Source organism: Colius striatus, chromosome 3 (assembly GCF_028858725.1).
Source record: "Colius striatus isolate bColStr4 chromosome 3, bColStr4.1.hap1, whole genome shotgun sequence".
Taxonomy (NCBI): domain Eukaryota; kingdom Metazoa; phylum Chordata; class Aves; order Coliiformes; family Coliidae; genus Colius; species Colius striatus.
The window spans coordinates 33734795-33746380 of record NC_084761.1 but is presented as its reverse complement, the minus strand read 5'-3'; the positions used below and the strand labels follow the sequence as shown (position 1 = coordinate 33746380).

Below are 11586 nucleotides of genomic sequence, written 5' to 3'. Positions count from 1 at the left end.
TCGAGTGCAATGCAAGAGCGTGGGAGTCCACAGTATGGATTCTTCTCTCCAGTGGCAAGCACCAAAGCAGTTACCCAGGATAAACTGTCAAGTGATTACCTAACCACATCTGTTCATGAATTACAGATGGCTCAGTAGTGGAGATGCTCTGCTGTCATGGCACTAGTAAAATGCTCAAAGCTAGTGTCCTAAACCAAAACTATCGTTATGTTAGTGGCCAGGCACTCCAAATGCATGCTTTGACTGGACCATCAGTGAACAACAGTTTATTATTGGATAGGAAGACTGGCAAAGTAGAGTCGAGCAATAGCTCCACAGGCTTTATGGATTTGAGGCACCTGTCATTGAGTCATTATCTCCTGGCTCACATCACTTACTCTGGCTCCTGGAAGACTGGGAATTCAGATTATTTACCTATTTCTTGTAGGGTTCTACATCAGAGATTAATTTTGAAAATGGTTTTAGCTGTATGGTTTTTGAGAGGAAAAAAACCTACCTCTTAGTAAAGGTAATGTACAATTTTGAAGAAGCATGGTTCATACCTAGGCACTGTCACAGACACATTAACATTGATTTGCTGTTTCACAGGACAGAGGTTTACACATCAAAACTGAACAATTTCATTTATTTAAAATTCACTTCAAAAAGCATCATGTTTAGTTTCATTTTTTTTTAAATGAACATTCAAAGCATCAAAATATTACTAATTTAAAAAGAACCTTTGTTAAGAATAAGATAATTTACATACTGTAGATTGTGGCTGCGAGGGGAGAGAAACAACCAATGGTAGATTAGGCACAATACTAAGGCCAACATGCCAGAAAATGACACAGCTCTACACTCAACTTTAAAATGATGTAGACAAAATAAAACAATTGGATGGGAGAATAAAACCAACCGCTTACTTGAGGGTGTCTGTGTGGGGGAAAAAAAGGTGTTAGTAAGTTTTCTATCTAGACCTAACTCATTCACGTATTTAAAGAATTCTGTCGTCTTCCAAATAACAAAAAATGCTTCTAAACCAAGGCAGATTGTTATTCGAAACTGGCATAGTAAAATAAAGGATCACAGTATATAGAGCTTAAAATCCTGTACCAGGAAAGAGCAACAAGTGGTTTACAAGGGGATCATTTAAGTGTATGATCTAATTTTTAAAAAAAGAGATATAAAATATCAGTTGCATAGGGATTTAAATATAAGGCCAAGCAGGAGATTAAAGTAAAATAGAGATCATAAGAAGGGCACTATGGTGTCAAAACATAGTATTTTCATTTGAATTAATGTCTAATTCAAAATCACAGTATTTTGCTAGTACTACAAACAGTGAATGTCAAACTGTCCCATTAATCTCAAACTGAAAACTGACATTAGAACTTCTAAATAGTACAAAACTAAAGCTCATTGTCTAAACCTGATCAGTGTATTAGCACAACAGTGCTTGGTACGTACCTGATTTATATATTCTACCTTCTGTAAATAATATAAAGGTTATTTCTTGTTAATAAGTGTGAGATCACAATATTACTGCATGCCATCAGTGGTTTGCAGGCTTACTTGATATTTAATTATTCAGTCTTTGAAAGTGTAAGATCCCACCCTGCAGAATCTTCACCCATTGAACACAACACTGTCATTAATAAAATACAACAGAAGTTCCACCACTAACAACTAACATATAAGCCAGGATTGTAGGTCTAAATCCAGTACAGTTCATTATTATTAACTCACAGCAATTTTTGTTAGGAAGGTAACCTGTAGACTTCCAGATAATCTTGCATGTATTAAATATAAACAAGTATGTAACTAACGGCCCTCTCTTGGCATTTCAAGTAGATTATTCAGTTATGAAAGTAGTTCCCTAAAATCAATTTGAAATTGTTAAAGTGAAGTTCAAATATTAATTTGTGTATCTACATGTAGCTTAATTAACCTAAATTGTAAGGAATAGTAGTGTAAGGGGCGGGGGGGGAATTGTCCAGATGAATTAGGCATTAAGGTACACTAACTGGGAATACCTGAACCAACATTGTAACTGAAAAAGTGCATAAACATAATAATACTACAAATGTGTTAACTACAGAACAAAAGGTTTTATGAAAGCTAAGCGATTCTATTTTACATGTTATTTACAGGTTGTTTTTCCAGAGACCACAGAGCCAATTTACGATCTTAAAGTTCCTTGGATATATTATAAACGTCCTTTGCTTCCACCCTATTAGCTCAAGAATCTATTCACATGTCAGTGAATCGGGTACTGTACAGTCGAACAACACAGCCATTGTGGTTCTGTAGTTCTTCAAAATTCACTTCTTTCTGTTCTTGGAAGAAAAAGCAGTATTTTCATTTCACGCTTTTTGTAGGTGTTTCGGATTCTGTAGACTGTCTCCCATCAGTCCATGCTTCCCGTGTGCTCTTCAGTGCTAGTGTTTTCTGCTGGTCAACCACAACGTAATCAACTCTTTCATCTGCCACGCTGCTGCCTGAACCACTGCTCTTTTTCTGGGAGAGACAAGGGAAAGTGAAAAACGTTCACTAGAACAAATTAACAGCAAGTAAGATGATGTCCCAAACAGATCTAGAACAAGCTTTCTTGTTCTCTGAAAAGCTTCTCTAAAAGGTCCAACGCAAACCCTCCGACAAGTTTGACAAATTAGTCAAGATGATTTTGCTGGAGGCTCCCTCCTTCCCACTAAATACTTATGAAGAAACACTCGATGGTAGAAACACAAGAGTTGAAGATCCGCTCACCTTACGAGGTGGGGTAGATTTTCCCGAATCTAGGTCCAAATCTAAATATTCTACTTGTTTATCTCCTTTAGGTTTTACCATAGGGCTGCTTCCTCCGTCAAGACTGTTGCTTCCAAACAAATTCTGAAATTATAACATAAATAACTTCAGCTACAAACATACATGGTTATTGTAAACAGCCAAAATATTAAAGAACCAACTGAGAGCTCTTGCAATTGGCTAAACCATGCAAATCTTATGGACACTATATAACAAGGGGGTATACTCTAAGTCAAAACTGGGACAGAGTCGAAAGCCAACGGGAGGGGAAAACCCTCAAACCAACCCCTCAAATTAAAGGTTGCCACCAAACCCACCTGTGCCTTCCACCTAATGTCCCTTTCATCTCACGAGAAAAGAACAAATTGTGGTTCGTTCTTTTTAAATGAAGTTATTACATCTCAAACTTAGCATTACTTTTAATCACAAACTTAAATTTCCTTACATTGCTTACTGTTAAATAGCTTACAGAAATTTCAGCCTTACAATAGTGGCAAAACTTCAAGTGAAGCTTTGACATTTCATTCAGAAGCCATCATGATTAACTTGAAAATCAAAAGGTACTATTCCTTCATAAGACCAAAAGCTTAAATCTTTGGAAAAATCATGTAGGGATGCCTGAACTGAAGTTGCATTGTATATGCCTAAATTTCAATTAGCCCAGATTTTTACCACCTCACCTCCTCTGTCCTCTCCCAGCCTGATCCCTCCCTCTTAACAGGTGTTATAGGAACAGTACAATAGAAGGACTCTTCTCTAAAAGATAAAGAAAAAAAAAAGGAAGACAGAGGGCAGCAGTCAGCAAAAAATGAAGAGGAAGGCAGAAGGAAAGACAGAAGGATACAGCTGACAGCAACTTGAAAGAAAAAGCAGAATATTGCTGATCTTATTAAATAAAACAGAAGCATGACACATCCAAACGAGATGCTTTGAAGCTGGTGACAGAAAAAGAAGAAAAAGTTCAGACTCCTCTCAGAGATGCAGTTGGTGCAAATTAAAATTCCCAAAACGTCTATGTAACTGCCACATTTTAAAACAAAGGCTTTGAGATATCTGGATACGTTCCGGTTCTCTAAGAAGTAAAATATTTTATGGGTTAAAGCTTAACAGGCTGGGCCTTTAAAACTGAAGCTACCCATTATATCTGTATCATTCAACTCATTGATTATTAAGCAGTAACAAACACAAACACTTAAGACAAAGTTCTCTTCTGTTGCCAAACTTTCTAGATCAATTTCTGTATATACAAAAATCAGGTTCTGTATCAATGTTTCCAGTGTAAATAAAAAAGTTGTTACTCTTTAAACAAAAAATAATCTGTTATTTAAAACAAATTAGACAGGCAGAACATACACATTAGAAAACAGGAACTTTAAATGTACATAAATGGAGGAAAATCCATAGGATGGCCTTAAGAACGAACAGCGAAAGCAAACAGAAGATATTAATGACAAGCCCGCTGAGCTGTGATATCAGAATCACAGCACAGTAGGGGTTGGAAGGAACCTCTAGAGATCATCTAATCCAACCCCCCACTAAAGCAGTTAAACCCCTGGAATGGCATTGTAAGCATCAATAGAATTCCCCCACATGAACAGCAGTTCTGCTGCAGGGAGAATCGTGGCCACAGGCGATTCTAAACCTTTGTGTAAAATGGGATGCTTTTTGCATCTATGAAACAGGACACAACCGATTACTTACCAATGCCTCTTGCAAGGGCCCAGGGGCTAAGTTTTTACATCATCAGGTCCCCAGTGCTGAAGTGCACTGCAGCTGGGAAGTGTGCCTGCACTGCTGGCAGGTCAGACATAGTACAAATGCAGGGGCTGGGATGCTCTGTGGGCTTGTGAGCTCACACAAGTCAGAGCTGCTGCAGAGAAGTCAACAGGAGGTGTTTGCTTAGGGTGGGCCAAGAGGCAACATCCAGAGGGAGCAATTGTGAGCTGGAGAGGAGCGAGACTGGAGGAAACTGGGGAGGGTATCCAGAGCAGCAGGGGATGGGGAAGCAAGCAGCACTGCAAGAGGAAGAGTCCAGGGCGTAGCAAAATGGGCTAGCATAGGCCATGTAAGAAGGCAGACAAACAGAACAAAAAGGGTGCTAAGATAGGTCCTCCTCAAACAAGGTGTCTCATAATGCTATGAAGACGAGAAAATGCTGCTGTATATGTTGAATGCATTGAACTATACTGAGCAAGAAGCTGAGCTTGAGATACAGGTTTTCCTTCAATGCTTTAGAGGTATTTTGGACCACATTTCAGTTTAGGCCAAGGTCTACTGCTGCCGTCTAAAATACCATTATCGGTGGTTCTTTTTCTCTGCTCCACTCCCACTCCAAACCACTGCAAGCATCATTAACCTTTCCTAACTAGCTTTTCACTTACTTCACTGCAAGCTGAATATCTGAAATTTTATTATTATCTGGGAAAATTTTCTTCCAAAGGGGAAAAAAATACAATATTATATATGTAAAGAATCCTTCTATCCTCTTATTTTGATAGAAGCCTAATAAAAGTATACATAGCTCAGTTTTCATAGAACAGAAACAACAAATACCAATCTTTTTGTCTACCCTGTTCCTTCCACATTTCTTGGAAGATGGCCTTTTAATAAAGGTTTTTAAGCATGTCTCAGAGGTCCTAAGACCATTTATTTCCCTTGATGTCATAATACTGAACTAGTGTATAGCCCAGGACAAACAATTACAAAGTGGAGAGAGTTTCTAGGGAAGAGGAAAGAAAAGATAATGTATTGATCTGTTTTGCATAGCAGAGATGTAATAATAACCATTCTCTTTATATATGATTATGCTCTAAACTTCTTCCATGAAATCTTACAAAAACTACAGGTTTCTACAGATACTTTTTTTAATTATTATTTCGATCTAGAAGGATAAAGGGAGTGATGTTGTGTGGAAAGATCTGTGTTTGCATGATTTAAAAGTAAGGACTGCACAGGAAGAGAGTAGTTAAGATGTAGGTTTTACATACTGGGTCTTCAGTGGACTGATTTGGATTCATGGATACATAATTCTCTTCACTGTCGTGCGAGTCACTGCTGGAAGTTGTGCTATGAACTGAATCCGGTCTGGGAGACATGGGAAACCTGGAGGAGCTAATTACCAGGAATTATTTTACAAACAATACATCTTGAGTATCTTAAACCTCCTGGTAAACAACAAAAATAAGCATATTAGAGCTGAAATTTTCATTCAGGTTTACTAGAGTGCATATTTTTTTGGTTATACACAGTCCCTTATATTTAACATTATGAAATCAAAATTCACGTGGACACACTTTGCACATGAGCACATACACACAGACACACACATACACAAACATACTTCCAAAGAAACTTCAATTTCTATTACACAGGCTAAAAATATAATTCAGAGGTACCCACATTTATGAACACTCTAGTCAGTGAAAACAATCCGAATGAGGAAAAGCTAAGGAACTTACTCTCGTGCAAAGCTTCTGGTGATCGGAGATCTAACCGGGGCTTGTAATTCTTCCCACTCAGGCAGAGGTTTTATTTCTAGTGGAGCTGGTTTTGCTATATAAGAAGCAGACAATCTTAAAGCACAGAACATTCCTAAACAAACTTAAAATTTAATAGCTTTTCAAAGTCTAAAATTATTTTTTTGTAAGTAGTGAATGCAAGTTCAGAAAGGAAAGACTATAGTGCTCGGCCAGCCATGATATAGTAACTTCTATTTTTAATCTTTCCAGGTACAAAAAAACAGCATCAATTAGACAGAAGACTATAGTTCAAGGATTCTGCAAGATACACTTTTAAGTAGCAATTCTGTTTTGAAAAGAGGCTCTGAAAATGGCAGCATGGTGTTCTGTTTTTACTCCGCCATGAACTGTCTGACAGGCCCAGGACAGGGTTGGTGGATGGTTTCAGCAGAGCCACCTCTGAGTACTTCTCTTGGCTCATGTACAATTATTACTATACAAACTCTGCCTTCACTGCATACACAAGGCCTTACTGATAAGGTCTCACAGCTCAAAACGAGGGCAGAATCTGCAGCTAAGGCTAAGTTTGCGAAAGTGAGAGATGAACGTACATTCAGCTTCAATTTGAAGAGGCCTTTGGCTTGCTTCAGTGCTTATCCACAGATGAGCAAAGGAGCAGTGTGTTTGTGTCATTACTGACGTTAACATTTTTCCAGAAAAGGTGCCATTTTAAATTTCCATTTTCATAACAGAACCACAAATAGAGTATTAGTGAGAAAAGCATTATCCCTCCCCTCCAGCTTGCTTGTTTTACCTCTCCTAAATGTTAGGGAAAAAAAAAAAAGAATATAAAAGGACTTACGGAGAAAAAACATAATTAAAAAAACCAAAAAACCAAAAAAACTAAACATACTGACTGCTGATAAGTTTCAATCTCAACTTCATCTTCCCTAAAATGGTTTTTAGAAAATAAAATGCAATGTCATTATAATAACACACCTTCCTCTCCTCATCCCCCATTCCATCAGTTTGCTGCCTATTAGCAGATTCATCCAGATCAAATGTCAGTCATATAGCAATAGTTAATGTTGAATAAGAGATAGGTGACCATGTGAGGAACTGACAGAAATCAGTTGCTTAATCACTGTGGTTGTCTCACAAGGAAAAGGCGGAACTGTACTCATATTTTTATTATACTCACTTTTCAGATGGAGTTTATTGAAAACTCAGTGTATATTGAACATAAGGACTCCCGATTCAAATTGTCTGGGTAAGTATCGGTCTTTTGTATCCCAGTTTTCTCTTTTTCTCTATTAACAAGTCATAATTATGCACTCAAAGAGCATCAAGCCTACTCCAGTAATTCTGTCACTTTAACTCGCACATAAAAAACTGTCACCACAGACTCAGGAGAACTACAACTCATCTATCTCAAGATATAAGAGATCATATGAGGTAAGAGTGGCAGAATTGAATGTCATGTAGGCAAGATGGTACTAAAGCATGAGTTACACAAAAATTATCAGCTTGGCTCAAGACCTCTGTAAAGGTCTAAGACCAGCTGGAAGGTTATAAATGGCAGCCAAGGTGCTGCTGCAGACAGTCAGGACTTTGGCCAAAGCCCACTGACAACATCATCATTAAGATGCATAAATACTTCTCTCATAGTAAATGGGCAGAGGATCATATTTTGCTTTATATCAGTGTTTAGCCAACAGTAGGAGATCCAGGTAAGCTGTGATTTCAGGTTATCGCCTAACAAAGTTTGTTTCAAGAAACTTACAGTAAGTCATACATACTTGTTTCTAAACAAACAGACAAAAGTAAATCCAAAATGTGAACAGCTACAACTTAAGATATCAGAACACCATGGTTAATGTCAAGGAAATGTTTCCATGCACTCTGTAGGCCAGAAAGACTTTAACTAACTCCTTATATAGGATTTTTTTTTGCTTGGCACCCATGATCTTAAGATTATAATACAAGTAAAAAGACTATACAATAGTTAAGGTTACTATAATATAATAAAATTTTTCTTAATTCTCATTTTATTTATTTTTATAAAGCTCCATATACATACAGTGCTAAAGTACATACCCTTTCTTCTTGTAGTAAAGTCACCTATGGTTTGTGAATCAGTTCGCTCTAAACCATGTGGTTTAGGTCTTAAAATTTTAGGACTTTGACCTAATTGGTAAAAAGAAGACTCTCTTAATAATATTCTATTTTTAAATGGAAAATGGATTTTTAAAAATAAACAGCACAATCCCCTGCAGAAAGGTTAACGCCACAAGCATAAGCAAGCTGCCAAGGGAGAGAGTTTGACAGTCTAGCTAGGTCTCACACTAAGAGCTTAAGCACCAAACCAAAAGCAAAGAACACTGCATGCAAGTAATTTGTTGGAGGCATGCATAAAAGGTGTACAAAAAGGCTAAAAAGCGCATCAACACATATTCTAACTAGTCATTACCATTAACCAGTTTCAAGTTGCATCACGTAAAAAAATGCTGTATTTGAGGAATATCTAGCATGACCGGAGACTAGTCACATTTCAGATCCAAGCTGAGGTATCGTCAAAGAAATTAAATCTTTTTTAGTCACAATATTACTTTGGAAATAGTGATGCTCTTGGGAGGTCTTCTAGCCACTGTGCATATCCCACTTGAGAAGCTTCAAGAATCTTTTTCCACACTGTATTCGTCAAATCTTTTCCCCAGAGGTCTACATCTGTCTGTACCAAAACCACCTCTCTGATCTTGCAGAAGCAGGGGGAATGTCCCTCCACTGCAGCACAACCCCACCTCTGACACAAATGACCCTGTCATACAATTATACTCTCTCTATATTTTTCAATTGTATACACCTATATAGAACTACAGTAGATGCACTAACCACTCCCTGTTATTATATCTATCACATTATTAATATAACATTCCCATACATTATGCTACCACACAATGTAACAATTCAGATATATCTGGTTACAAGAGGAAGAGTACAAATGAAGAGAACATCATAGTCAATAAGCTCCCCAGAGGCAGTAAAACAATCCCTTGTCCCAACAAAGAAATTCTCAGCCACCTTGACCAAACTCTGCAGGTGTTTCAAGTCATGTTGTCTGTTTTGACTAATAATGCATAACCCTAACCTTTCATGAAAGTCCGAGAAAGTATTAATATTAGAGAAGATGAGTGCCTTCAAGTGGTACAGTCAAGAAGCCGTATGAAAGATACATCTTTAAAATAAACCAAATGGAAAGTTAAAGTTTGATTATGCTAGAAAGTTGCTCTAAGCAGAAAATGGAAAAGAACTGTTAGAGACAGTTGTGAGCTGCTACTGCCAGCAACGAGGGAGAATGCTTTATAAAAAAAAATCAACTTGGCAACAAACACCAGAAGTTTGCAAATCTCTACCCCAAGGGTTTTGCATATGAAGTGCTCTATTACTGTTATCACTGAAGTATTGGAAACAATCAAGTAACAAGAACAAAGGTAAACAGAAAGATTCTGTACTGTATCTTAACTTCTACAGGGTGCTTCTGAGATACCATGCAGGTGTAGTGCTGCATAGCAAGTTCCTTAAAAAGAAGAGGACATTAAATGATTTCAAAATTAGATGCTCCCTTAAATAGCCTAAAGTGCTGATGAAAAGGCCAAGCAGTTAGGCAATGATGACCAAAGACACGGATTGTAAAGTAGGGCACAAAGTATTGCTGTAAAGTATGCTGTTGACTGGAGCTAAGTCGAAAGCATGACCGAAGATGCTGGCACAGTTCATTCTGAGCCGATTCGATATTTGTAAGTACCATGCCTATGACTCTATGATAAAAGCTTGCCTATATAAAAAGGCCAGCTTCTTAGGAACAATTGAACAGATGTAGAAGTTCAAACATCTTTTATTAAGAACAATTTGATGCTGAATGTCACTACCTAATCATATTAATTTTGCATTCCACGGTTTTATAATCTGATTTAAAATAAATGTGGCCAAATTCAACTCAATTTAAAATGACAGTCAATGACAGAAGAGCAGGGATTTTAAGTGCAATGAAAAATGTGTAGCAGAGGTAACTGGGTTAATAAAATTATTTAACCAGCATTTACTTGATAACTCTCTGCTCTTATACCCAAAACATAGGCTGAAGTGCCTGAAACCCATAATGCAGAAGATAAATGCAAGGAACTCGGGGCTATGACTCATTTCTGCTCCTGTTAATGATGCTACACGGACTTGTGCAGCTAACCTTCCTGACCTATGGTTATCCTCATTTGTGAAACATGTATATTATGTAACTGCCTGCCTCACACTTAATTTAGCACTTATAAACCATTCTGAGACTTTCAAAAGAGCTATATAAGTAAGTACAGGTCCCTATAATATTCCTCTTCTACATCAGACAAGAACAAACAAAATGTTCTAGCATAAAAAAAATAAACCCACTGAGCTTTCATCTCTTGCTGCTGAAAGACCGTTTAGTTTAAACTTGGTGGCAAAACAGCTTGCTGCTACCAGCCATTCAGGAGAATACAATTCCCCTAGTTTAGCATGTCACAGAGAATTTTCTGCAGGATCTGGGGATTCCAACCCCCCAGCCCCCCCTACAAAACAAACACCAAAAGGCCTAATCTCTGTTGAGGAGCTTATACTGTGCAACAGAAAAGATCTGGCCCCAGGCAAAGGAAAAGGGGAGGAGGGACCACAATGACAAAACTGAGGTTACGTATTTGTGTCTAAGTGCAGAATTCCTCCACTCTGTTTTTGCCCATTTAAGAAGGTTAAGTAACACGAGCTAGGGCCCAGAAAACCCTTAATAATATCCCTTAGCTACCTCAAGAGATGTATTTTTAATAAATCCATCAGAATTTCTAAAAATTACCTAAATATTTACCTAAGTATTTACCTAAAAATTGACAGGTGTGTCACTATCTTAAGCTAGATCCACAAACAAAAACACACAAGTTTTTTAGAACTTTGTAACTCAAGTATCATGACTGAAATTCCTGGTGGTGCTGGGTCTATACGGAAAGCCCGGCTCCATACAGCACTCCAGTGCCAGTAACATGATGGAACACATCTCCTGTGGTTTAGGCCCACAGACTCAATTTTACCTCATCTAACGTTTAGGCACTCACATAAGGCAACTCTTGTAACTTACACAGCTATTCCAGGAAAGATGAATCTGGATTAAAAATACAGGTTTTACAGAATTTTATTTTTTTACCTGACGAGGAAATAAATTGCGCTGCAACAGCACTGGATGCAAACCAACATGGGAGAAAAAAACCCTAAATAATTTATGGCAAGTGAAACCAACCAAACAAGAAGTGAAAATTAGATGTTT

General features: G+C 37.6%; 1 protein-coding gene across 3 annotated transcripts in view; it reads right to left on the bottom strand.

The window, feature by feature from the left end:
- Positions 1-653: 653 nt before the first annotated feature.
- The window catches only part of GAB1 (GRB2 associated binding protein 1), a 102813-nt gene continuing 91880 nt past the window's right edge, over positions 654-11586 (bottom strand). For 2 of the 3 annotated variants that reach the window (XM_061993947.1, XM_061993949.1), the window contains exons 7-11: positions 8343-8432; positions 6246-6339; positions 5775-5898; positions 2749-2871; positions 654-2499 (exon numbers count right to left, since the gene is read on the bottom strand). In XM_061993947.1, coding sequence (XP_061849931.1) covers positions 2341-2499; positions 2749-2871; positions 5775-5898; positions 6246-6339; positions 8343-8432 — 590 coding nt within the window. In that variant the 3' untranslated portion in view covers positions 654-2340. The remainder of the gene's footprint in view (positions 2500-2748; positions 2872-5774; positions 5899-6245; positions 6340-8342; positions 8433-11586) is intronic. The other variant, XM_061993948.1, reaches the window with a different exon arrangement.